The sequence below is a fragment of the Chaetodon trifascialis genome, chromosome 20 (assembly GCF_039877785.1).
Source record: "Chaetodon trifascialis isolate fChaTrf1 chromosome 20, fChaTrf1.hap1, whole genome shotgun sequence".
Lineage (NCBI taxonomy): Eukaryota > Metazoa > Chordata > Actinopteri > Chaetodontiformes > Chaetodontidae > Chaetodon > Chaetodon trifascialis.
In genome coordinates, this window is record NC_092075.1 from 22,020,889 (window position 1) to 22,048,395 (window position 27,507).

At 40.1% G+C, this 27,507-nt stretch overlaps 2 protein-coding genes across 2 annotated transcripts in view; one reads left to right on the forward strand and one right to left on the reverse strand.

Moving 5' to 3' along the window:
• The window catches only part of ptpa (protein phosphatase 2 phosphatase activator), a 32,022-nt gene extending 25,552 nt beyond the window's left edge, over nucleotides 1–6,470 (reverse strand). Inside the window, exons 1-5 of the mRNA XM_070989143.1 lie at nucleotides 6,426–6,470; nucleotides 5,063–5,172; nucleotides 4,840–4,926; nucleotides 3,706–3,831; nucleotides 1,455–1,572 (exon numbers count right to left, since the gene is read on the reverse strand). Of these exons, the coding sequence (XP_070845244.1) occupies nucleotides 1,455–1,572; nucleotides 3,706–3,831; nucleotides 4,840–4,926; nucleotides 5,063–5,172; nucleotides 6,426–6,450 (466 nt within the window). The 5' untranslated portion in view covers nucleotides 6,451–6,470. The remainder of the gene's footprint in view (nucleotides 1–1,454; nucleotides 1,573–3,705; nucleotides 3,832–4,839; nucleotides 4,927–5,062; nucleotides 5,173–6,425) is intronic.
• Nucleotides 6,471–7,028: 558 nt separating this feature from the next.
• Nucleotides 7,029–27,230, forward strand: crata (carnitine O-acetyltransferase a). Its single transcript, XM_070989361.1, has 14 exons — nucleotides 7,029–7,310; nucleotides 9,844–10,140; nucleotides 10,313–10,431; nucleotides 11,757–11,810; nucleotides 13,229–13,394; nucleotides 14,310–14,484; nucleotides 14,676–14,854; nucleotides 16,050–16,150; nucleotides 16,377–16,496; nucleotides 16,632–16,754; nucleotides 20,205–20,340; nucleotides 20,763–20,825; nucleotides 23,189–23,326; nucleotides 25,073–27,230. The coding sequence occupies exons 1-14, from the start codon at nucleotides 7,284–7,286 to the stop codon at nucleotides 25,286–25,288; spliced, it is 1,914 nt and encodes a 637-aa protein (XP_070845462.1). The 5' UTR covers nucleotides 7,029–7,283; the 3' UTR covers nucleotides 25,289–27,230.
• Nucleotides 27,231–27,507: the final 277 nt, after the last annotated feature.

A 27,507-nucleotide genomic window follows, 5' to 3' on the forward strand; every position in this document is an offset into this window, starting at 1 on the left:
AGATGTTTTAACACAAGTATATCCAGGCGCTCATTTAGGCGCATCTGGGTAGAGTACCTAACCTAACCCTTATCTCGTCCAAGCATATGGAGAAACTCTGTTGAAAACACTTTTTCAGCCTTTTTTCTGCTTGCTATTGTTCTTAGCTCTCTTAAAAGTACGAAATGCAAATAAAACAGTAAAATAACACTTCGGGCTGCTCAGCAGAGTCCTCTGTGAGCGCTCTGCTGCTCCGTGAGATGGAGCGGTGAAACTAGCTGCGTGGTTACGCCGGTCAATAGCTCAACGACCCGCCCACATTCACCATAGAAACACCAATGACGATCCAGAAGGAAGTAACCCCAGAGATAGGTTATTGCATGAAGAGCGCTCCCTCCACTCTAGATACCCCCTCCTCTTTATGTAAACAACCAGGACCTTCGCTAACGATCTCAAACTAACGCAGAGTCATAGGAGGAGACATTAGCAGCGTTTTTTCGGGCTGGAATATAACTTTTGACCACAAAACAGCAAAGATAAAACACACTTTATGATTTAGCAAAGTGTTTTTCTGCTACTCTTTGGCTGCTAGCTCACAGAGTTTTCTTCGCACAGTGAGGAGGCAGGCATCTTCGTGATCATCAGACTCTCTGCTTTCATATGATACCGGGCTTTTGTGGTTTGTGCAAAGTGGTGAAATCAGCAGACGCTGTACCTTTGACGTGCGATATTTTTCGTGTTTTTGTTACATGTGCATAGAATTTCTTGGGGTATGAATTATGTGTTGTTTGGGTGGCAATGCTTGGTAGAGGCTTTTAGCTGAGTTTCTCCCCGTCATTCTGGTATGCTACAAGTTAGGACTGGTGCTTCTTAGCGTGGGCATTGACCGTCTGAACTGCGCGCATGTCACGCTGCCCTGCAAAGTGATTTTTAATTAGTCACGGTAATACCGTATACCCCAGGAAAATGTGGGGAAAGTTTGATGGTATCAAAATTTGGATACCGCCCAACTCTAATGCCAACTGCCATAAAACTCAACAGCCAAAGAAAGCAACAACTTTCATTGGTCATCAATACATATTCTCATCTACATGCATCTCATGTCAATATATTTAACCAAACGAAGTAACCTACTGTGATAAATGTCCAAAAACAACAGACATTGGGCAGCTACTTTGGCATCCTGCCAACTACAAAGAAACTTCAAACTACACCCATCAGAAGAAAAGACTTTTCTCTGACAAGTGGCTCCAAGACGTGCCGAGGCTAAGTATTGTTTAGTGCACTCTGATCTTCATTAGATCTATTTATTAGAACTGACAAGAAACAGGTAATGACAAACAACAAAAGGTTTGCAGTCTGATCACCAGGATGTCTGATTTGATCTGTATGCTTTGTATAGAATTATAGTATTGGAGTGAAATAAACATCAAACAAACAAAAACAACAACAAAACAGATATACAGAAGGTTTACCTGTTCCATAGTCTATCCTGGTGGCGTTCCCCACAGACTCTTTCAGATAGACGGCTATCTCTGGAGCTGCAGCACTTCTGTCAGCAGGGAGCACTGCTGACACCAAGGCCTCTGCTTCCTACACACACACACACACACACACACACACACACACACACACACACACACACACACACACACACACACACACACACACACACACACACACACACACACACACACACACACACACACACACACACACACACACACACACACACACACACACACACACACAGAAAAACAGACAGACAAGCACCCTGTAAGACAAGGCATCTATAAGCAGAGCATGTGGTTGTATGTATGGATGTGTGACAGTTAGTCTCATTTAGAGATACAGCACAGATACTGACCTAATTAAGAGGATTGGATACTGGCCACATCTGATCCACAGGACATACAGTTTTATGTTCTGCCTGGTTCACTTAATATGGTGGGCAAATGAAGGATAAGGCTCCTGCTGACACTACGTCACAATAAATGAATCTTAATATGAAAGTAGTAGTGGGCCTTTACTTGAAACTGGATGTGTATTATATACAGGGGTGCACATAACTGGTGCGCGAGTATGCACGCCTGACAAAAATCAGAAATGCGGAACTTGCAGTTGGTCAAAAACATGCCTTTGTATCCCAGGCAGCAACTGGATTGGGTCTGGGCTATAGTAAGGACAATGTTGTGAATGTGATCAGTTTGGGTGGACAATGTAAATAGTTTGCACTGTGAAGCTGTTACAATCCAGCAGGCGGTGATAGTGCAACACGAATGGATGCCAATGCCATAAAACTCAACAGACAAAGATGGCCGCAACTGTTATTGGTCATTAATAAACATTTCTCATCTACATGCGTTTCATGTCAACACATTTGACCCAGTGAAATAACTGTGTTACTGTGAGAGTTGTCCAAAAAACAATAGACATTAAGCAGCTACTTTGGCGTCCCACCATCTATGAAGAAATGCTCAACCAAAGTCGAGCAGAAGAAAGGCAGAGGCTTGAGGATGACAATGAGCACACTGAAATGTTGCTACCATTGACATCTAGCAGACAAAACAGGTGTGTGTTTTATACAGGCTGAAAGAGTTTCAATCACCGTTATCTGATCAAAACAAAGAAATAGTAAAGAACGCACAAATGGGGCACAATGATGAGTAACAGCAGCAAGCTGTTTGTGATTTTTTCCTCCTGGCATTTCATAAGGCTAATCAGGCATGACATATGTACAGATCTTGTCTCTCAGCGCTGATGCATGTTCACCTGTCAAACCTGACCACAGGTTTGACCCAAAGCAAGCTGTTGACCTGTGGACTGACAGCTAATCTGAGACTCAACAAAGGACTGGAAGGTGCATCTTCATCATTTACCACACAGAAAACTGAAGTGTTGGACAGTGAGGGACACACAGAAGAAGAAAGCAGGGAAGATCATGTTTTTCAAGCCCACGCCATGTATGTGGTGATTACCAAACACCATCTCCTGGTACTCACCTGAGTACCTGACTAAAGAAATATGTGCACTCCTGATTATATAGATATTCCCTGTGCTCAATGTAGTTTTTGTAATAGTAGATTTAGACAGTTTCTGCACTTTCGTGCAAATGGTAGCTTTAGAAAATCGCATAGCTGAAATAAACAGATGATTTATGTCATCAAATGATTAACAAAACTTGATAAAGGAGAACAGCTCAGAAAACAAGAACTAATGTTACATTTAATTAATGATGAAGTTTTAGCAAGGTTGAGTTTGGTTTGCTCAAGAAAAAAACTGGGCCCCGAACACATTAACTGTGTCGGTGAAGAGTTCATAACACCAGTTATCCTACAACAGAAACTGTGTGTGTGGCATTGCATTGACTCGTTGACTGTGAAGAGGCGTCTGCTGCTATAAGGTCGAAGCATTGTAACATGTAAGTTCAGAAATGTTAGGCTATAATTGAAATGTTATGTAACCCTAAAAAGGATGTTGTGAACAGCCTCACTTGTAGAGAAGAACTGATATGCAGTAATAGGCTTACATTACCTTACACCTTACAGAATGATATTAATCAGTAACACAGAGACATGTCTACAAATTTCACATTTTGGAAAATGTACAATACTGGTTTCAAATTGGTACTTGACTTCAGACATTTGAAAATGTTACCTTGACTGAGCTCTTGGATGTGTGTGTGTGTGTGTGTGTGTGTGTGTGTGTGTGTGTGTGTGTACTAACTTGGTCTAGTTTGGTGTACCAGGTCCTGTAGGCCTTGTTACCAAAGCGTGACGGTTGGTCAACAGGAGGCGTCTCATTTATCCATCGGTCCAGAGTCCCCAGAAGATCTAGTAATTTCTCCACTGTCTGTCTCACAAGAAGACAACAGTGACTGTAGCAACAGTAACTGACATTTATCATTATCACATGATGGGTTTAATGAGCAGAAACAGAAAAAAGGGCAAACAATGAAGGAGCATTTGCTCTACTGAGCCTCAGCTGATTAAACCTCTGGGAACTCTTTTTTTGTGTTTCAATATAGCAGAATTTCAATTCAATTGTTCTCATTGACATATTTTCTGTGTCTGTTCTCAGACAATAACCCAGTACAAAAAGTGATTATTTCCTTTTTCATAAATGCTGGTTGAAAGAGAAAAGGAACTCTATGGTGCTGCACTGAGACAAGGATTCGGATGCTATTCTCTACTGTGATGTGATCTGATGGCTTAGACATAAATATAGGTCAATGGCAGCAATTGCAGTGTGTGATCCCTTATGTTTAGATTTTAAATGAATGGTTGCAAAAAATTTGCAGCAACAAGTTGCCCTCTTAGAAGAGTTACCACATGGCACCTGACCATGTCTGAGCTGGCTTACAGCACACCATTGGTTTTCATCATCCACACTACAACATCACACCTGTGATCCCAAATTCCTCAACTCTGGAGAGCTTTATTGCAAAAAAAAGAAGAAGAAATTGTGAAATATAGTAACTTCGTGGGCAGAAGGCCAAAACAGAGGAATTATTCCCTTCAGTTTCGATCTGTTGGGGGCTTAAGGTGTCTATTATGTACAATTTTATTAGATTGAGTGTGTACTATGACCATCAAAATAAATAAATAATAAATAAATAGTCTACCACAAAACCTGCTCAGAATCTGCCACTGTATCAACATTACATAATTTATCTTACGTAACAACCTGATGGTCTCATCAAAATGGAGTAAAACTGTTCATGGCAAGTTGTGAAACTATGGCTCTTAAAGTATGATGTTTTCCTCACCTGCCTTCAAGCCCCAACAGTAATAATCCTTATAAACAGAAATGGCTAACAGCACATGCTTTTGGAAGCCATTGATAAGAAAAACAACATACCTCTGACACTTTATATTCACATGTGAGCTTCTTGCCCTTCACACCTTCATTCAGTGTCAGAATGAAGCCCATATAGTCAGCATATGCCTGTAAGAAGAGAAGTGTTGAAAACTGGAATGTGTAGTCAGTTGGTGTGGTTTGGTACATTTTGCAAAGAACATGGAAAGCCAGAGAAAAGCAGGAGTTGTGAAACATGTTCATACAACCACAGGCAGCAGCCTACTTGAGATTTCTTCCACTTGCCCATGTCAGGCACCATGCTGATTTCTTTCTTGGGTACCGTGAAGGTGTTGCTCACTGTGACGTCAGCTGCTTCATCACCCACAGTGGATCCTAAATACATGAGGTAAAGACAGTTTTCTCAGTCTTAATATTTATAGCAGTTGATTAAAAAACAATTATTCAGAGATAATTTCGGCTTCGATAAGCAGTGGATATCTTTTTGTTATTGGCAGCCAATATTAGGTTTTCCAAACAACTGAATTCAGTATTAACTAAATCTGATATTGTTAATTTCACTATTTACTCGAGATTTAGTATAGACAGCCTGTATAATAAACTGGAGTTTAATTTTGACAATCCATGTTTGAATGTGTCTTGTGGCTCGAGCACGTCTATGAAAGTGAAAGTGCCAGAGTAGCTTTTCAATCTCAAAGTTTAACCAATGGCAATGTGGATACTTGGCTCAATTTGTCCTATCTGGTGGTGGAAGAAGAGCTCAGATCTTTTCCTTCAGTGAAAGTGAAAAGTGAAAAGTGTAAAAATACTACTGCATTCCCAATTTTACAAGACTACTAACCTCAATATATACTTAAAATACCAAAAGCAAAAGTGTTTGTTATGCAGACTGACCCTTTTCAGAATAACATGTTACTGATCATTGATGCATTAATGTGTTCATCACTTTAATGTTGCAGCTGATAAAGTTAGAGCTTATTTTGATGACTTTATATGCTGCTGGGTAGCTTAATCTAATGATGCACTATTAGTTATTATATTTTGTAATTATTAATCTTAATGTACAAAGTAACAAGTAATTTTCTCAAACACAGTGGAGTAAAAATTACAGTGAAGCAGAAGTGTAAAGCAGCATGAAAAAGAAATAGTCAATCAAGTAAAGTATAAGTACCTCTGGAATATTTTTAACCCTCCGACTTTTAAATAAGAGTATGTTTGTTGATGTCCGTCATAAACGAATAAAAGGCTTTGGAGCAACACTGAAACTCTCTCTCCTCCAAATGTACTGTAATGTACTTGCTAGCTAACAGTAAAGCTAGTAACTGAGGCTTTTTAAGAGTTTCACAACGACTGCTTACAAAACAATAAATCCGACGTTGGTACACAAGTCTATAAGAAGCCCAAACGGCCAAGTAGGTTACTAAAATGTATGTTTTGGGTAACAGTTGTGGGCAAGTTAGCCTCGCCTGAGGACAGCGATAATAGCTTCTGTAACACTTAAAGTTCATTCGTTAAATGTCCATGTGGCAGTATAGTGTGCCTGCTAACGTCACCAGCACCAGCCTTAAAAAACTGACGGCAAATGCGACACAGAACTTGCTAATGAAGAAGCTTTCGCAGTGCTTTACCTGACGGCTGATATGTATCCGCCATGGCGAGGGTGACAGTCTTCTTCGTGGGTTTTAGGCAGATTTAAAATGGTCATAGCTCATTATTGCCCCCCGCTGTCCGAAAAGTAAAGATATTCTCTTTCTTCTCTTTCTTTTTTTCGTGTGTAAGTGTAAGCGACTAAAAATAAACCCATTTTCACTTTCTACCATCAACCAATCACTCAATAAACAAACAAATAAATACATGGCATGACTTCGATATTTTACTCAGCACACTTAAACATTTCAATATTATCAGCAAAAATGTACAGGAAGTATCAAATATAAAAGTACTCATTATGCGAAATGCTTTTATTTTATAAACCCATGCATACTGTATAGCATGTGAAATACAGTGTGGTTTCCAATTATAGGTCAAAACAAGGACATAAGACATATTAAATACATATAAACATCGAAAACAAACGTATAGTATTGCCTATAATCACATTAAGAGTTGTGCCTGATTACGACGTAAACCGCAAGCACTTCTTTGGACACAACTGTGATTATCCGGTCACAGGAAACGCTGAAGACCTTTGACATTATCACGAACAAGTTACGCACTTGCAAGTTATAACTGTTTGATCCAGGTCAAAGCGGATGCAGACGAATAAACTCGATGGAAGAATCAGTGTTTGGCAGACCACCACTTCTCGGCACATCCCACCGCTGACAGCAGAATAACTTTGCCCAGCCTTTGTGCTCAGCAGCTGACCTGCTTCCAGCTAGTCTCCAGCGGAGCGGTATAAACAAAACGCCGATACGATTCCAGGCCAAAGCTCATCACTGACGGTGGACCTGAACAGAGTTTGTGGGCGTTCCTTTGAGAGCAGAATGTGGGGTATTTGCAGAAGAACTATGGTAAGTGACACATTTAGCTGAGTATGCTTGTTAAACCGTTAGACTTGTCAAAAGCTAAATTTAGCATAAGATACTGAAATCGACCACCTTGATACTACAGAGACACCCTCTATGATTATGGTGATTGATCAGGTAACACTAGCTCACGTTAGCCGACTCGATGGTGAAGTATTTGAAGCTGTTAGCAAAGTTAACGTTAGCGAACGGCTCGCAATGAACTGAAGTCACCTAGCGGTTAGCAGTTAGCTCGTTAACTTTACTGGGTCAAAGGTGATTTTGTGGTTAGCTAATATTCAGTATAGCTACAAGGCACTAAAAGACATACTTGGCCTATACTGCAATGTTCAGCGTTAATTAGTTGGCTTACGTTAACTGTCATCTTCAGTATAGATTAGGAGGCAGTATAAAAACGTAAAAATAAACCAACTCATCAGTTATTATTGTGCGACTAAGGCACCTGCTTATCTACATATCTGCAGGCCATGTAAATAACGTCATCAGTTGATCTAAAGACAGTCCAGTAATCTACAAACACTAGATATAGTAATGTGTCCTTTGGGATCTCTCAAACTTACTCGTCCGTCTCGCCAGTTCATATGAGAATAGTAACATATGCTACTGGGGACTCGCTTAAAAATTAATCTTGCTTTTGACACCTGATCGTTAGATTTTTGAGATTAATTTAGCGTTGATTGGGGAAACAGTAATCGCAGTTTGCTGTTAGTCTCACATGCATTGTGAACCTTTGAGAATAGATCTCTGAATATTTTAGATGTTTGTCCATTGACTTCACTTTTTTGTAAAATGTATCTTTACATGCTGTGGGCTGTTTGAAAATAAGTACAGACTGCCATCTGCTGGCGATATGTCTCTTTTAAGGAGGTCAAACTGCTACCGGAAACTACACCTCAGTTGGTGTTCGATCGTGTTACTATTTGTTACATCTGTTAATCCAGAATGGCTGTGATGGCAGAAACCACTGGCGACTGATTTTGGTGTATGGTATACACTGATCAAGCATAACAATATGACCACTGACAGGTGAAGTGAATAACACTGATTATCTCTTCATCATGGCACCTGTTAGTGGGTGGGATATCTTAGGCAGCAAGTGAACCTTTTGTCCACAAAGTTGATGTGTTAGAAGTAGGAAAATGGGCAAGCGTAAGTATTTGAGTGAGTTTGCAAGGGGCAAATTGTGATGGCTAGACGACTGGGTCAGAGCATCTTCAAAACCGCAGCTCTTGTGGGGTTCTCCCAGTCTACAGTGGTCAGTATCTATCAAAAGTGGTCCAAAGAAGGAACTGTGTTGAACCAGCAACAGGGTCATGGGCAGCCAAGGCTCATTGATGCATGTGGGGAGTGAAGGCTGGCCCATGTGGTCCGATCCAACAGATGACCTACTGTTGCTCGAACTGCCAAAAAAGTTAATGCTGGTTCTGACAGAAAGGTGTCAGAATACACAGTGCATCGCATCGTTTTTTGCATATGGGGCTGCATAGCCGCAGACCAGTCAGGGTGCCCATGCTGACCCCTGTCCACTGCCAAAAACGCCAACGATGGGCACATGAGCATCAGAACTGGACCACGGAGTAATGGAAGAAGGTGGCCTGGTCTGATGAATCACATTTTCTCTTACATCACGTGGATGGTCAGGTGCGTGTGCTTCGCTTACCTGGGGAATACATGGCACCAGGATGCACTATGGGAAGAAGGCAAGCCCGCGGGGCAGTGTGATGCTTTTGGCAATGATCTGCTGGGCAACCTTGGGTCCTGCCATCCATGTGGATGTTACTTTGACATGCACCACCTACCTAAGCATTGTTGCAGACCATGTTCACCCTTTTATGGAAACAGTATTGCCTGATGCCTGTAGCCTCTTTCAGCCGGACAATGCACTGTGCCACAAAGCAATGATGGTTCAGGAATGGTTTGTGGAGCACAGCAACGAGTCTTGGCCTCCAAATTCCCCAGATCTCAATCCAATCGAGCATCTCTGGGATGTGCTGGACAAACATGTCTGATCTATGGAGGCGCCACCTCGCAACTTACAGGACTTAAAGGATCTGCTGCTAACATTGTGGTGCCAGATACCACAGCACACCCTCAGAGGTCTAGTGGAGTCCATGTCTTCACTAGTCAGAGCTGTTTTGGCAGCAAAAGGGGGACCAACACAATATTAGGCATGTGGTCATAATGTTATGCCTGATCGGTATATATGGGGTATGTAAAAGCAAAACATTGACCAATGTTATTTAACCAAATGTTTAAAAATACAGTAAGAATCCAGATCTATTGATCAGACTACTAAAGAGATTTGTTTTACTTCTTGCTAACAGAAGGAGTCCTTCTAGATAGATATTATGAAATAAGGCACAGTCTCTGGCAACAACTTTGCTGGTTTTGAAAAATAATGCTATTAAGTGCAGATTAAAGTGCAGACTCTTCCAGTTAGTCCACTTAATGTCATCACACTCTTTCAACAAGATTCCACTCCAAACATGTATTTAATGGATGCTCTTTTGCCTCTCAGGTAAAGGTGGGGATGGCGAAACCCTGTGGCTTTATGAAACCATGTCACATGGTGAAGCCTGTATCAGCAACTCGGGTCACAGGCAGATACTTGACCCATCAGAGGGGACTGCCCAGTCTGCCCGTCCCCCCTCTGCAGCAGACCTGTGAACGCTACGTCACTGCCCTGGAGCCCATCATAGAGGTGGACGAGTTGAAGCACACGAAAGAGCTGGTGGATGAGTTTCAGAAAGCAGGAGGAGTGGGAGAGCGACTGCAGAGACGTCTGGAAAAGAGAGCATGCACCACTGAGAACTGGGTGAGCTCAACAGCTGTCCACAGCTGTGGACACTTTGACACCAAAATGTATTGTGAGAATGATGATATAGGACTTAAGATACAGTGCTTCCCTTACACAGCCTGATTGATATCATTTTGATGAACTCATTATGTCATTATGTCGATCTGTTACTGATTGTGTGTCTGTGTAGTTGTCAAAGTGGTGGGTGCAGGTTGCTTATCTGGAGTACCGGATGCCTGTGGTGGTTCATTCAAGTCCTGGGTTGGTCTTACCCCGCATGAACTTCAGGGATAAGCAGGGACAAATTAGGTAAATGATCAATGGACTGCATTTATGTGTGCTTTTGTAGTCTACCAACCACTTGAGGTGTGACCTGCTTCTCTCCATTATAGTATTGGAGTGAAATAAAAAACAAACAAACAAACAAACAACAACAATGGGCTGCACGGTGGCGCAGCAGGTAGTGCACGTGCCTCACAGCAACAAGGTCACAGTGTGAGTGTGAATGGTTGTGTGTTTGTGCCCTGCGATCAGCTGGCGACCGGTCCAGGGTGTACCCCGCCTCTCGTCCGTTGACGTATGGGATAGGCTCCAGCCCCCACAGGGCTGGAGCCTATCCAGCTCTGTGGATAGGTCCCCACAGACTCTTTCAGATAGACGGCTATCTCTGGAAACCACTTCTGTCAGCAGGGAGCACTGCTGACACCAAGGCCTCTGCTTTTCCTACACACACACACAAACAGTCCTTTTTAACATGTATCTGGTCTACCTCAGACATTTTTATGTATTATTTATGTATTCAGTGTTTCCAGCTGTGAGTCAGTGGACGTCATTGCCCTTGTACCACCCATACACCCCATTTCAAACAGTTTGATAAGTCTCCTTGAGAAGACACAGATGACACGAGAGCATTAAGCCACTGACAAAGCATATACACCCACCTGAAATGGAACTCTCTGTGATTCCTAAAAAATCTTAAGCGATGACACATTGGACATCATTTTTGGGGCCGTTATTCCACATGTCCTTGTTGCTATTGTAATTTTAGACTGCTTTGCGTATTAGTAAAGGTACAATCTAACAGTTTGTAAAACATGACAACTTGCTCAACATAAGCCTTTTTTAGACTAAATTTCTACTTTTACACGGGTTGTGAGCTATAGCCCTGTAGTAATTAATGGTGAAAAGTAGTGGTCCTGGCAACAACAGGTCGACCAATTATAAAAGTTGTTTTAACTTGACTCTCTGTGATAAGGTCTACAGTGTTTGTCCCACTTGGAACAAACGTGCAGAAAGAATATATGTATTAGAGGAACAATTAGATTAAGGTTTGCATGGTTATTAGATGCTAATATTTTCCTGTTGAATGGCCCAATGATAATCACTTGTGAGTTTTATATAACAAAATATATAACAACTCCAGTTTATTACACTACTGTTTGTCTCATTACTTTTTCTACAGATTACAACCATCACTATTTTTTCCATATAATGCAGCTCTACTGTGCCGGGATCTGTTCTGTTTTTTTAAAAGTGTTTTCAGAAAGCGCATAGTTAAAGATTTTAGTGTGTTCATACAAATGTTCATACAAGTTAACATTTACATGAATATAAATAATGTTGTCTCTTTTTAGGTTTGCTGCCAAACTCATCGCAGGTGTGTTGGACTTTAAGACAATGATTGACAAGTGAGTACTGAACTTCAAATATTGTCCTGATTGACCATTTATGATTCCCTGTTTTGTGTCTTAGCCTCCAGCTGCTATTTCTGGCTATAGTGAAATAGAAGTAAACATTTGTGGTCCTGACCGGATCAGACAGCCTACTACACTACTACACTTCCTAGAGTCCACATTTGTGAGTTGGTCATAAGACCATAACACCACCACAGATACCAGATTAAAAGATTGAAAAGACCATATTTGGCTTGAATTTACCTACAGAGCTTGCATCTAAGTGAGCACAACTAGTTGACTGTGTGTTGCAGCAGCTGTTTCTATGATGAAAAGCTGTAATGCTAACTTGGTGATGTAGGTTACTAAGTTATTGACATTATTTGCCTACTTCATAAACATAGACCAAAGCAGATGATTGATGACCAGATTATTTTGTTGATTTGGAACCCGATTTATCATGGTAAACATGGTGATATATGTTAAAGAAAACTGGACAGTATGTAATTGTGTAACTACTAGATGAGTCTCTACTGTGACTTTCTGTTGGGTCTGAGCAGTCACCACAACTATTATAACAGTAAGATGATCAGCTGATCCCAAAGAACTGATCTAATTAGTGCTGCTGTGTAAATATTGGTGGATGTTTGCCAGACTGCTAGAGAAGAAAGTCTTACATTTTCTTCGAGCTCCATCAGTCATTCACATTGTATGTCTTATTATTAGAACTGCTCAGATACTTAATACAATGCAGGTGCAAGGTGATCACAGCCAACATGCTAATCTACACAATGCAACACTTCCCAACTTCCTGTGCAGACTGTTATTTTGTCTATTAACTTCCTGAGCTTTCTTGTTGCTGAAACACATTAAGTCAATACCAGACACATGCGAGCTACACAGCTGCCATTCTACCATGTAATTTCATTCTTCTAGAGGTAAAGCAGCACATTGTGCCAAAATGTCATTATAAAGAAATATGACTATGCTATGCATCTTTTCCACACATTAGATGCCAGAGAAGACGTAAAATTACATTACTGCAAATGACATGCTTGAAAGTATTATCATGCTGATTTATTTTCTCCTTCAACCAGAAACATAAAATCAGTTTCTCCAAAGAGCTGTGAACTGGGTTTGTTGACCAACTACGGTTGATCAATCAAAATTGGGTGTGTATCAAACCCTGAACTTTGTATCACCTGTCTTGTCAAATGTTGAGCTGACTGTATCCAAAGGCCTCTTAATTACTCTTATCATGTAGGTGAGGCTGAATCTGTGTCAAGTTACAGACCGCACTGTATCAAAGTAGTCCAGCAACTTCCAGTGAAATGTGGCATTTTCAAGGGTATTGAGTAAATTGTAACATACTGTAAATGATATTGTGGCTAAATTAGTGTTAAATGACAGAGCTTGCACTTAATGTTTTGCAGTGAGACACTACCCATTGAATATCTGGCAGGGAAGCCTCTCTGTATGAATCAGTACTATGAAGTTCTGTCGTCCTGTCGTATCCCTGGTCTGAAGAGAGACTCAGTGGTGAACCATGCCAAGAGCTCCAGGCCTCCCAAACACATCACTGTTGTACACAACTATCAGGTGAGGCACGCTGGTCAGTGTCCCATGTCTGTGGCTGAGCTCGTCTGGGACAAGGGACCTGTATCACAAAACAAGAACAAAAACATGAACTCTGGGTTTTCTAGAGTATGGCTGGCATTTTCATCACATTCACTCATCTAGATTGAGTCATTGAGATTGACTGTTATAATATGTGATTAATCACAGTTAAAAGTAAAGTTTCTGCTGCCAGGAAAACGATCGCTGCTTAAGGTTAAGGCTATAATCACAATTCTTAAGGGTGTGTATCATCTCTATTTGTTAGAATCTTCAAGGACGTGCGAGAAAAATGTTTGAATGCATAGAAAGCAAAGTTTTTTTACTGATCTGTAAAAATGTTCTCTCTTACTTACTGCTTGATTTTTAAAGCATTTGTCTGTTTTTTTTCTCCTAGAAGCTGTAGAAGGTCAGGTCAGGAGGCAGTGTTTTGATCAGATCCTCGGAACTCAACCTGTTAAGGACAGGGTCGCTGTGCAGCATAGTGACCTGCCCTTGTTAATAGTGAGCCAGTTTGGTGATACCAGAAAGCCAGATATAGGTGGAAAACCCACTTTGTGTTACAGGCCTCAGGCTCTCAGATTTTTATAATTTGTTGCTACTCTTTTGGGATTTCTTCTTGCTTTTAGAGATGACTTCTTAAAGTTAAACTTAAAGTTTCCTAAAGTGGTGTCTTAATCACAACTCGAACAAATACCAAGGTTCCATATCCAGAGTGTGTCTCCCTCAGAAAAACCCTCCTCCTTGAGTGTAAAAGGTCCAGATATGGGCTTGCAGAGAACACACTATCCAGAAGATAACTATTATTTTAGATTTTGTTACATCTGGCAAACCGACAAGCGTATACTAAGAGTGAGAACCCTGACAGGGCCTTTCCTATATTTCTTCTGCTTGAATCAGTTCTATGTGTTGGACGTGTACAACAGTGATGGAACTCCACTGACAGCTGATCAGCTCTGCGTTCAGCTGGAGAGGATTTGCAGCTCCTCGCTGCAGACCGACATGGAGCCTGTCGGTATCCTCACTACCCAGCATCGTGACTCTTGGGGCAAGGCCTACGTCAACCTCATTAAGGGTGAGCTCAAAGACCACTGACACTCAGACTAAATTACGGAGTCATTTTTAAACAAAATTAAAATGAGTTATTCTAAAAGGAATAAATTATAAGTACCCCTAATATGCAAATTTTAGATTTGAGCAATTAGTGTTTCAATTTGATTATGTAATGACATTTTTGCTATGTGTACGTTTATTTGATGTGTCCAGATAAGACCAACAAAGAATCAGTGTCAGCTATCCAAAGGAGCATCTTCACACTGTGCTTAGATGGAGCAATGCCTCGAGTGTCTGATGAGATGTACCGCAGCACTGCTGCCATCCAGATGCTGCATGGAGGAGGCAGCCAATGGAACAGTGGTAACCGCTGGTTTGACAAGACACTGCAGGTGACCCACAGAGGCTTGTTATATACACATCCACGGATGCAGCCATGCGCGCGTGCGCGCACACACACACACACACACACACACACACACACACACACACACACACACACACACACACACACACACACACTTTTTCCTTAGTTAAAGTACAGTTGCTAGTACTGTAATAGTTCAACTAGTGTTTCCCACAGATGTTTGTCCCTATGATGCCATAAAGCTCATCATTCAGTCCAAACACTTCTGTGCTGTTTTTGCTTTTTTCTTATCTCCTTGTAAAGAAATATCTGACCAATAGACAGGCTTTATGTTCACAGATACATCTATGGTTTTAGAGTTGTTTTTTATTGATCCTGGTAGGGAAATTCATTCTCAGCATTTAACCCCTCCTAAGTATAGTAGTAGGAGCAGTGGGCAGCAACTCCTGTTCAAAGCGGAGAATTAACATAATATACACATATAAACATGTTTTTGGAGCTGGGAAAACTAGAGTAACCAGAAGAAACCCATGGAAACATGGGGGAGAACATGCACGCTCTACACAGAAAAGCCCTTCCCCAGCTGAGAATCGAACTCCTAACCCTTCCTTCCTTTGCAGCAGCAGTGCTAACCGCTGAGCCACCATGCTGCAGTCAATGTGGGCTTATTTCTCAAACTCAAGCTGATTTTAACAAAAAATCATATTTTGTAGAAGAGGTTTGAATAACTGTCCATGTAAGTTCCAAGTTTTTGGCTGATTCTTGCCTGTGTGTCAAGTATTTTATTCTATTTTTTTTAAACTGTATCTCTGTGACAACAAGCTCTTCACTCTACTTAGGAGAATGACCGTTCAATTGACTGCAATTATAAATACTTTTGATTTTTGACATAGACAACACATCATACAAATGAGCTCTTTTCTATCGCAGCCTGGCCCCTACCTTGGCCCCATGTCTGAAACTACAGTACTTTTCCTCGAGGGACCCACTAAGAGCTGTAGCCTCCAATAACACAGCCCCCAGAGTCAAAGAGACGTAGAAACTTCTCCACAATGAAATGATTACAGTCATTTGTTGGCTTAAACAGACTTGAGGCCTAGAAAAATGAAAGATTTGTAAAATTGATGAGGTCATAATCTGACCCTAAAACAAATTTGTCAGGCTGTAATGTAATTTCTTGTTTTCTGTTTCTTTCTAAACGTGTCTGACCTTTCTTTCAGTTTATTATTGGTGAGGATGGGACATGCGGTGCGAACTATGAACATGCCCCAGCTGAGGGCCCACCCATAGTTGCCTTGATCGACCATGTTGTAGAATACACGTAAGTAGGTCAAAGATTATTTTGGCTCTGTAGGTGTTTGGAGTTTCTCTTGTTGCAACATCTTTGAAAAGTCAGCAACAAGACACTACAGAGAGACTCAACACAAAATCACTCCAGTCTGCTGGAAAATCAGAGTTAGAAGACCATTGCTTTACTCAATTTTTCCCAGCGTTTGTTTTTATTCCATCTTGGGAATCATTTCTTCTCTGTCTTTTTTATGGAAAAGGAGGAAGCCAGAGATGATTCGGTCTCCCATGGTGCCCTTGCCCATGCCCAAGCAACTACACTTCAACATCACACCCGAGGTCAAGAAGGACATTGAGGAAGCCAAGACCAACATGAACACGTGCGGGCAGATTTTATAAAGTCACTCCATGACCACTAAAAGCATATAAGTATATACATATTTATACTTATATACTACTACTATACTCATACAGATAGACCTGGTCTCACTGTCCTAATATTTCTCCCATCGCAGCATGGCTCAAGACCTAGATATGAGGGTCATCGTATTTGGCCATTTTGGGAAAAATGTCCCAAAGGCCCACAAGATGAGCCCTGATGCATTCATACAGATAGCACTACAACTGGCTTACTACAGGTGAGATGCTGAAAAGTGGTGTGGAGATGGAGTGTCTTGCATTCTAAACCAAGGCTAACTACAGAGCATCATGTTTACAAAAATGTAAAAAAAATAATTAGAAAATAAAAGAAACCTTCATTCCACAGTTTGGCTGCAACAGATGTTTGTATCCATTAACTGAGATACAGTGGATATAAAAAGTTCAAATGCCAGGTTTTCATGATGTAAAAAAATGACAGCAAGACATATAATTTCACAACTTTTTCCACCTTTAATCTGACCTATAACCTGTACAATGCAAGTGAAAAACAAACTGAAACCTTTAAAGGGGAAAAATATAAAATAAAAAACTTAAAATAACCTGGTTGCATAAATATGCACACCCTTAAACTAATACTTTGTTGCAGCACCTTTGGCTTTTATTACAGCACTCAGTCTTTTTGGGTAGGAGCCTACCAGCGTGGCACATCTTGATGTGGCAATATTTGCCCACTCTTCTTTGCAAAACCGCTCCAAATCTGACAGATTGCGAGGGCATCTCCTGTGCACAGCCCTCTTCAGATCACCCCACAGATGTTTGATGGGATTCAGGTCTGGACTCTGGCTGGGCCATTCCAAAGCCTCAATCTTATTCCGGTGAAGCCATTCTTTTGTTGATTTTAGATGTGTGCTTTGGGTCATTGTCGTGCTGAAAGATGAAGTTCCTCTTCATCTTCAGCTTTCTAACAGAAGGCCGAAGGTTTTGTGCCAACACTGACTGGTATTTGGAACTGTTCATAATTCCCTCCACCCTGACTAAGGCCCCAGTTCCAGCTGAAGAAAAACAGCCCCAAAGCATGATGCTGCCACCACCATGCTTCACTGTTGGTATGGTGTTATTTAGGTGATGTGCAGTGTTGTTTTTGCGCCAAACATACCGTTTGGAATTATGTCCAAAAAGTTCAACCTTGGTTTCATCAGACCAAAACACATTGTCCCACATGCGTTTGGGAGATTTCAGATGTCTTTTTGCAAAATTAAGCCGGGCTTGGATGTTCATCTTTGTAAGATAAGGCTTCCATCTTGCCACCCTACCCCATAGCCCAGACATATGAAGAAGACGGGAGATTGTTGTCACATGTACTACACAGCCAGTACTCACCAGAAATTCCTGCAGCTCCTTCAGTGTTGCTGTCGGCCTCTTGGTAGCCTCCCTGACTAGTTTTCTTCTCGTCTTATCATCAATTTTGGACGGACGTCCTGTTCTTGGTAATGTCACTGTTGTGCCATATTTCCTCCACTTGATGATGACAGTCTTCACTGTGTTCCATGGTATGTTTAATTCCTTGGAAATTCTTTTGTAGTCTTCACCTGACTGATATCTTTGAATAATGAGATCCCTCTGATGCTTTGGAAGCTCTCTGCGGACCATGGCTTGTGCTGGAAGATGTGGCTACAAAAATGTGAGGAAAAGCCTACTAGAACAGATGAACTTTATTTGGGGTTGATCAGACGCACTTTAATTGGCGACAGGTGTGTGCTGATCCTTTAACATGAGTTAAAATGTAATTGGTAAAATCTGAACACAGCCACATCCCCAGTTATAAAAGGGTGTGTACACTTATGCAACCACATTATCTCAGTTGTTTATTTTTGCTTCACCCCCTTGAAAGATTTCTGTTTGTTTTTCACTTGCATCCTACAGGTTATAGGTCAGATTAAAGGTGGAAAACGTTGTGAAATTATTTGTCTTGCTGTCACTTTTTTACATCACAAAAACCTGGCATTTGAACAGAAGTGTGTAGACTTTTTATATCCACTGTAGATTCCCACAATTTTCATGTTGTTAAGATAATACGAGCAGAGAGATACACTGTAGAAGCTAAGGATAAATAATGGCTCTAAACTCCTGAGTCAAAAAAAAATCCAGTAAAAAGTAGGGCTTAAAAGCTTTGTATGAAGAAGCTAGAAGTACATTTTATGAAACTTTAAGTGTGAGTCTTCTGTGCTAACTGCAGTGACTCCAGAGGGTGCTATGTGAAGTTTGAAAAATTGTTCACATAAAAGTCATGTCAAATTTTTTTATATAACACATAGCTTATCCATACCCGAAGAGAGAGAGAGAATGGGAGAGACAGAAAACAGAGAGACAGAGGCACTGGTCTCAAGCTTATGTTTAAAGGACAGCACAGTCGTGATACAATTTATGTCATCAGAGTTTGCTCCAAAGAGCAGACCCATAGCAACTGAATGCACCCTCACCAGATTCACTTCTGATCATGGATACAGTTAAGAGAGTAGTGTCTGATGATCTGAGGTTTTTGGAGGGTTTGTAAGTAATGACCAGGTCACAGATCTAGTCAGGAGCTAGACCATTAAGTGATTTGCAGACAGTAAGCAATATTTTGAAATCTCTTCTGTATATTATCAGAAGCCAGTGAAGTGATCTAAGTATTATGTTTATCTTTTCTTGTACCAGTGAGCACTGTACCATTTTGATAGAGGTGGAACCATCCCCTAGTCTTTTTGAGAAGACCCACAAGAAGTGCATTACGGAAATGTTTTCAAGTGGTAAAATGTTGTCCTAGTTAAATGTGTAATGTGGCTCGTGAAGTCGACTTGCGAATCCAAGATAACACCTAGATTTCACACCTGCTCAATGGGTTGCAGAGACAACAAGATGGGTTTGGAGTGGATCTCCTCTCTCTGACCTCCAGCACCTACCACAAGAATCTCAGTCTTGTCTTTGTTTAACTGCAGAAAGTTTTGGGTCATCAAGTATCTAGTGCCAATGATACAATTGGCAAGGTCAGTCATAACGCTGAGATTATCACGTGAAAGTAAAATATGCAATGGTGGATCATCAGCATATGAATGATAAGGTATAATATGCTTCTTTATGATGGCAGCAAGTGGCATTATATCTAGGTTGAACATTAAGACTTTAGTGGTGACTAAAAGTTTGAAAATGAAAAGAATCTGGGGGTGTGGAGTTGGAAAGAAGTGAGCTATTAGCCACTACTTGGGAAACATGCAAATCTCTGACCTGTTTTTAATGAGCTGCATTTGTGGTGCTAGGTTTTGACAAGGAAGAAAAATGTGAGGGATCATGTTCTGTTGGTGTTGTGGCAGTTTTACTGCATCTTCATACATTTCCCAAAGATCGTCTCTTTGTTCAAAGTCCTGTCCAGTCGTGTTCTGAGTCTTTCTGTTTTTTAATGCTCCCATCTGCTCTTCACTTTAAACTGATTGAAGTGATTACTGGAGCTCTCTTAAATCATTTGGGAGCTGAGGTCAAGTGTGAGCACTTTAAGTTGTTTATGCATGACATTCATCCTTCTAAGAATAAGAGAATTATAATTAACTGGTTAGAATTTTAACGCATGTTTTTTTTCACAGAGCAGCTTTATACAAGAAGGCCATTATGGCTCAGCAACCGCATGTGTGTTACAGAGTTTTCTCACACCATCTCTCCTCTTGTCTTGGTAGGATGTACCAGCGCTGCTGTGCCACATATGAAAGTGCATCCCTGCGTATGTTCAGAATGGGCCGTACAGACACAATTCGATCAGCCTCAAGTGCCTCAGCTACCTTTGTCAAGGCCTTTGATGACCCCAGCAAACAGGTCTGTCGATAGGCTAAATTTTGTTGTGCTGTATTTGTATTTGTATTTACAGCTGTTTTGGCAGGAAATTGGCCAACTCAGATTACTACCCACTCTGGTAAAACATGGTAATAATGGACTTCATCAGTCAACCTAAAAACAAAATTACACAACAGTCAGGCTCAAATAGAAGTTTAAGCTGTGTAACAGCACATTACCACTGAGCCACATGACTGAAACATCACTGGAAACATCATTTTAGGAAAAGGTAAAACCAGAAATGAAACAAAGACAAAGTGATGATGGATAATAAGCAACATTTATTCTTTTAATGGGGAGGAATTTCAGTGTTGCTTGTAAAGTTTCAAGTTCATTATTCAATATATTTTAACACTGTTAAACTATATGTCTTAACACTGCTGTCTTCTTCCTGTTTTTCACAGAACACTGAGAAAGTTGCTCTGTTGGTGAAAGCTATTAAAGCACACAGGTCATACACTAACATGGTGGGTACTCACAACACCAGGATTGGTGTAAAGCAGAAGTTTGGTGACATTACATTATTCTTATTGTCAGCAAATCCCATGTGAAGAGCCAAGCCAACAATGAATGTATCCTAGTAACAAGTATTGTGTGTGTATATCTAACATGATATCTCTTACTTGTGTGTGCCATAGGGCTCGATTGTTGTTGCTACACTGTTGCGCTGGGTGACATGTTCTATCATTACCATGAACACACACTGTAGTTTATTTTGATTCAGTCCCACATACACCATCCTGTTGCCCCAAACACTCACATTAACCAAATATGTTAATCTGATGCTGAAGTTAGTACCTAAGAAATGCACCATTTCTTCCTCTAAGAGTGACGGCTGTCCACAGGCCAAGGGTTAGCCCGTCATTTGATGTAAGTGCTATGGTTGGATATACATATACTTGTGCCATACATCATTAGAAAACTAAGATTCTTGTGATCACAATAATCACAACAGCAATCAATGGCAACAAAAAACAAATAACTGGTTATAAAATTGAGGTAACTCGCCTGTGAAGTGTCATAGTAATCCACAGATCTTAACACTTTAACAAAGACATTCTTGGTAACATTATCAGAGGTCCAGATAATCCAATCTAGTAAAATATCTAGTCCAAAACACAATGATAATCCACGGCAAACTGTTTTATCGTTTCAGATTAGCCAGCAGCTGGCTAATCTTCTGCATTTTCTCCATTATACATCAGTAAGCATGTATGGATGGGAGACATAGTTTCAAAATGGCCTCAGCACTGTGACCTTTCAATTGACACCTCGCTTGACCATTTAGGATCTTTTATTTCATCTATAGAGCCGACAAGAGCCAACAAGAATCTGCCTTGTTCTCTTCTTTTGTGTACAGCCAGCAAGTATTAAAAAAAGGCAAAAACAGCAAAAACAGAGGCACAGAAGGATCAAGATAAATATTATAAAGGATACAGAATAAATAATCAACTATGTATCTGAACATAATGTGCAGATTATAAAAATGCTAATTTCCGTAAAAATACTACTGCCCATAAAAATGCTATTGCCTGTATTCTCATGAGAAAATAGAAATACTGTTGCATAAAGAGAACAATGACTTGCACGAGTATGTGTATATGTACAATATTGTTAGCCTCAGAGCATAATTGCCTAAGTCATTTTTTGGCCAAATTGAGATATCTGCCTAACTCTACTCTCCTGACACTGTTGCTTCATCCTGCCTTATCGCGCGAAAACCTTAAAATGTGACTTAGGCAATTATGCTATTAGGCTAACGATATGTACAGTTTCTAAAAAATACTGATGTCAATATGGGTAATAAATACACACTGTACTTATTACCCATATTGACATGAGTATTTTTTTGCACAGTTGAAAAAAAATACAACAAATTAATTTAATTTAATAAAATTGCACCAGATAAAATGGATAATGTGAGCATGTATTAGCATTGATAACAGTAGTGCAAAACAAAAGTGGGTCTATGACGTAGAATTGGATAGACAGCATCAACACAGTGCTACATTACATGATGCTGGAGTTAAGTCTGACAGCTGTTGGGATGGATGACCTGCAATAGTGTTCTTTCTTACACTCTGGATGCAGCAGTCTTCTACTGAAGGAGCTGCTTAAGCCCCCTACTGTCTCATGCAGGGGGTGGGATGGGTTCTCCATGATCCTCCTGCCAGCCCTCCTGACTAGTTAAATAAATTAATAGATGCCCTCTGAAAATCCAAAAATGAGGATATGCTGCGGTAGTGGGTAATTTACAGATGAGTACAGGAATTCAGTGCAAATATCGTATTGAAATGATGAATATAGTAAATGGTCCCAATATAAAGATATGTAGTTGAAATTTGAGTATAGATCCCCAAAATATGAATATAAATGGCCTAAATATAGAATGCTTGAATACAGATATAGATATTTATCTGGGTAAATATAATAAATTGCCTTTTTTTGGAGAAAGCGTAGATATACCATTGGAGCATATGGTATTGTTAGCAATTTTTATTGACTTTGGACTAGGGCAAGGGCTCATGCTGTGCTTCCATTGTGTCTTTCAGCTATTAAACCCCCAAGCGTTACCTTTCACAAGAGATTAAAAACCATGCATGTACTCCAAATGGTTCAAGAACAGATTTCAGTCACTTTGGGTATGCCCTGGACAGGCGCTCTAGGCTAATTTTACTGGAATGGTAAATTAAAAACTTCATCTGTTTCAGGAAATGATATACTTCGTGTTTACTGGTAGTTGTTTGTTTATGTTTTAGTAGTCAACATGACTAAACACAACTAACATTGACTAAAGTCATATTTAAATAAATTCTCTCTGTCCCCACAGGCAATCAGTGGCCAGGCCATAGACAGACACCTCCTGGGCCTTAAGATGGTGGCTGTTGAGGAGAAACTCTCCATACCTGATATCTTCACAGACTCTGCCTACACCAAAGCCTTACACTACAAGCTATCTACAAGTCAGGTATGGGTCAAGGTTGAAGCTGACAAAAAAAAAAAACAAGGAATGCCACTCCATAATGGAGATATTTTCTTCCTATGACAAAAGTAAGGAATGAAAGTAAGGAAAATTCTTGCTTAGTGCCCAGATATAAGAGGTGCATTGTAAGATATGGCCTGGATTGCAGTTTAAAGTATTCCCCCCAAAAAAGCTGTCACTGTTATCAGAAACTAACAATTCTGAAGTTCTGTCAAAGACATCTATATGTTTGTGTTGCAGAGCTATCTACGGAAGTTAGCATGCTAACCAGCTAGTCTCAGCCCATCCTGTCTCATAATACCACTTAGTGCCTCAAGAGGCAATAGTCTGATAGTATAGCTCATGCTACGAAATGTCATGCTGGTGATGACCAGCCTTCCTCTTGCTTCTCTCCAGGGCCATTAGCTGCACAGTTAACTGAGCTAACTAGTTAACAGCAGCTGGCAGCTACAGCCAAAGATAGCCACAACAAATAGTGAGCAGCAGGTAGCAGTTACTCTGGTGATATGCTGTTCCCTATTTGTTTAGAGCAACCAATTCTTACACATTGTATCTTTAATATAAATACACATCAGTAGTCTAAAGTAGTAGAATGTGATATTAGATGTAAAATATGGTTTATGCTCCCAAGGTGTAGAACATAACAGTAGAAAAACAGCTTTGTTCTAGCAGCCATCACTGAGTGAGTGAGTCGTAGCAACTTTGCACAGATGCTACAGAAGCAGTGTTTCGATTTAAAGGGACAAACATATTCTCTACATGCAGTTTACCTTATTTATTCCAGTGGGTATCTATCTTAATGGTTTGTATGCCTCTGCCCTGTCAACATCTGTGGCTGGAGACATGTTTTCTGGTTGGACATCTGACCCAGATTCACACACAAGCCATAACTCAAAAATTCAGATGCTAATTATTATTATTATTATTATTTTACTCAAATACCTCATCTGGAAAAATGAAGTCATTGCATTTTATATCCACAAGGTCAACTGTGCAAAAACACATATCTGGCCATTATTCAAAGTCATAAGTCAGGAACAGAAGGTTAGATTGTGACCATATTTCACCTTTGGTGGGATGCTGAATTGATCTTGGGTGCCTGCCTTGAAACTGTGGTGCTGGGTTGAAGAAGAGTGTGAAACATCTACATTTTTAGAATTTGTAGCTTCTTTAACATATTGTACATGTTTAACGCATTGTAATTTGAAGCATAACCACAAGCTCATTGGTTTTATTGATACTGAGCTTCAGGTAATCAACATGTGACAAGTTGGTGCCGGTGCTCTGTAAAAATAAAGTGAACACCTAATGTTTCTCATCTATCAGTGGCTATTATATTTCTCACTGGAAATTATTCATTGGTATCATCAAGACACTTTACAGAAATTCTTCACTACATAAATGATTCTGGACAGGCATGTATGGATGGATGTAAACTGCAACTTGACTGGTTGGCAGAGGCTTACAACAGCAAGGCGAGTTTGTTTGTTATAGTTCTAGTTTGTTATTTTTCTCTTTTTTTTTATAATTGGAGCATTGAGCACTTTTGTCATGTTTGTCTATAGGTGGTGTTTTTTGTAAAATGTGCATAAATATCCCTGTCTGGTCTTGTCTACTGCAAACCAAATCTACCCATGGGCACAAATAAAGTAACCTGATCCTGAAGTATTTGAGCTCCTAACCGAAACTTTCATCTAACCACATTTTCATTTCACCACATTTCTTCACAAGGTACCATCCAAGACTGACTGCGTCATGTGTTTCGGCCCAGTTGTGTCTGACGGATACGGCGTGTGCTACAATCCTATGGATGATCACATCAATTTTGCAGTGTCGTCTTTCAACACCTGTGAAGAAACTAATGCAGCACATCTGGCTCAGGTCATGGAGGATGCACTGTTGGACATGAGGACACTGTTGGAACAAACCCCAACAGCCAAACTGTGAAGCTTCTCCAGACTTTACTCACCTCTTCATAGATGTAATGGATGCTGCAGGGCTAGTGTCAATGATGACTCTAATCAGTCCCACTTTATAGTAATAGCACTCTTAGAGTGATTGAGTGATATTTGGACGATTGGACCCCACACCCGGTGCAAGACCACCAAGCTCCAGTTGGTAGTGTGGACCAGTATTCTGTTTTTTCTCTCATTGATCACCATCATGCACTTAAAATTATGCTGTGTAATGACTGAGTGGTGCTGTTCTTCTGGTTGTACAATACACATTAAATTAATAATCATGCATTTTTTTTTTTAATTAAGCATTTCTGGTTCAAAGTGCAACACTGAAATGTCAGTATAAATTATCTTGTGAATGGACATGGATGGATACTTTATGATGTTGTTATCAACCAACCACCCCGTGAGACCAGACTCCAATAATCAGTTCTGTTAACCAGCCAGCCAAGCAGCCAAATGCTATATTACATTAGTTTTTGTTTCCAAAAAGTACTTTTGATTATATTTTGCATGTACATTTCATGACATTGAAGGGCTTTAATGAATGAACAAATGACTGATCTTTATTAAATTGGGCTTTTTACAGCAGGACACGTTGTTGTAGACACACACTAAAACAGACAATGTTGTTCAAGTAACAGGCCTATATCAGAAGCCCCAAAGGGTTCATGTAGTTCAGCAGGGCATGTGAGCTACATGGGTTCAGAAGATGGTGAAGATGAAGATCACTAGTGCTTGAGGTGATTCTGTAGATTCACACAACCCACTCATCAGAATATACAGTATGTTGGCAATGTACGTTTCTGCAAACCATGGCTAAGGTGAATTTTTGTTTCTTCACAACTGATAATGAAATTTTACGTTTCTTTACGTTCAAACCTCACATTTTAATTTTCAATTATATGTTGTGATAACACTGTGGTTAAGGTCTGGTGAGGATTGGGCACAACACCCACTTGTTAGTTTTGGAAAAGATCATGTTTTGCCTTAAAAATGTTAATGGCCACAAATATGACTAGAAATTGTCCTGTCATCAAGTCAAAATGATCAGTTGTAGTCACTGAAAACATAGTCTTGTTAATAATATCCATTGTGGTCACCACAAATACTGCTGGAAAACATCCCGATTTCTCACAAAAAATACCCTGTGGAGCTGGTAGGAACACACCTGGAAAATGTCCCGACATCTCTTTAAAGATGAGCGGTGGCATCACAACAAACATGGCTGGAAAATATCCAGATGTCCTGTTAAAAATACCCAGTGGACTCACCAGAAACATGTCTGCAAAATGTCCCGATGTCTCAATAAGCAGTATTTTTTCTTCAGATGGATTGAGAACATACAAGAGGGTAGTTAAACTGATTTCTGGAAGAGTAATGAATGAACATATATCCACTATTAAGGCTAAAGAAGGCAGATTCATACTGAGTAAGAGGAAAGTTGATCTGTAAATCAAAACAAAATGCAGGGCATGCTGACAACACTTTTGATTCTGTAAGATGCCAATTTCAATTTAATCATTTAAAGAAATTTGGGTTTAATAAAGTAATCATTAAGACATTAGAAGCGAGCCATCAGATAGACTGAGAATCAATGATGAGCTGATCACTGATTCATTGATTCTTTTCTGCTGGAGAGATCCACGAGACAGGGCTTCCCATTAAGTCCACTCTTGTTTTTTTTTTTTGTTTGTTTTTTTAGAACCATTAGTATTATGGATTAGACAGAATGATATGATTGAAGGTATAAAATGGCAGCAGGAACAAAAACTGACCTTATCTGCTCAAAATATCAGACCTATTCTTGTGTATCTCTCAAGCCTGCACTTTTTATGTGTTGATGTCAGGAAAATAAATAAATATATGTCACCTGTGGTTTACCTGCTTGCCGTGTTGGACAATGAAGTCAATAATTAAATTAATGACAGAAAGAAGGAAATGAAGAAAATATGAAGCAACTCAAACAACAATCTGCTTTCAGGAAAAAAAACAAACAATAAAAAAAACGACCTTGTGCTATTAGCTAGCAGCTCTGCTAACAATAGCTCAGCTCCCACTCCCTAGTTTTACGCTTAAGTGTTAATAACAGGGCATTTATCCTTTGCTGGACAGGTCACTTTAAAAAAAATGGCGCATGAATTAAGATCATACCCACTTCTTCAAGCACCACTGCACCACTGGTCATACTCAAGCTATAAAATTAAA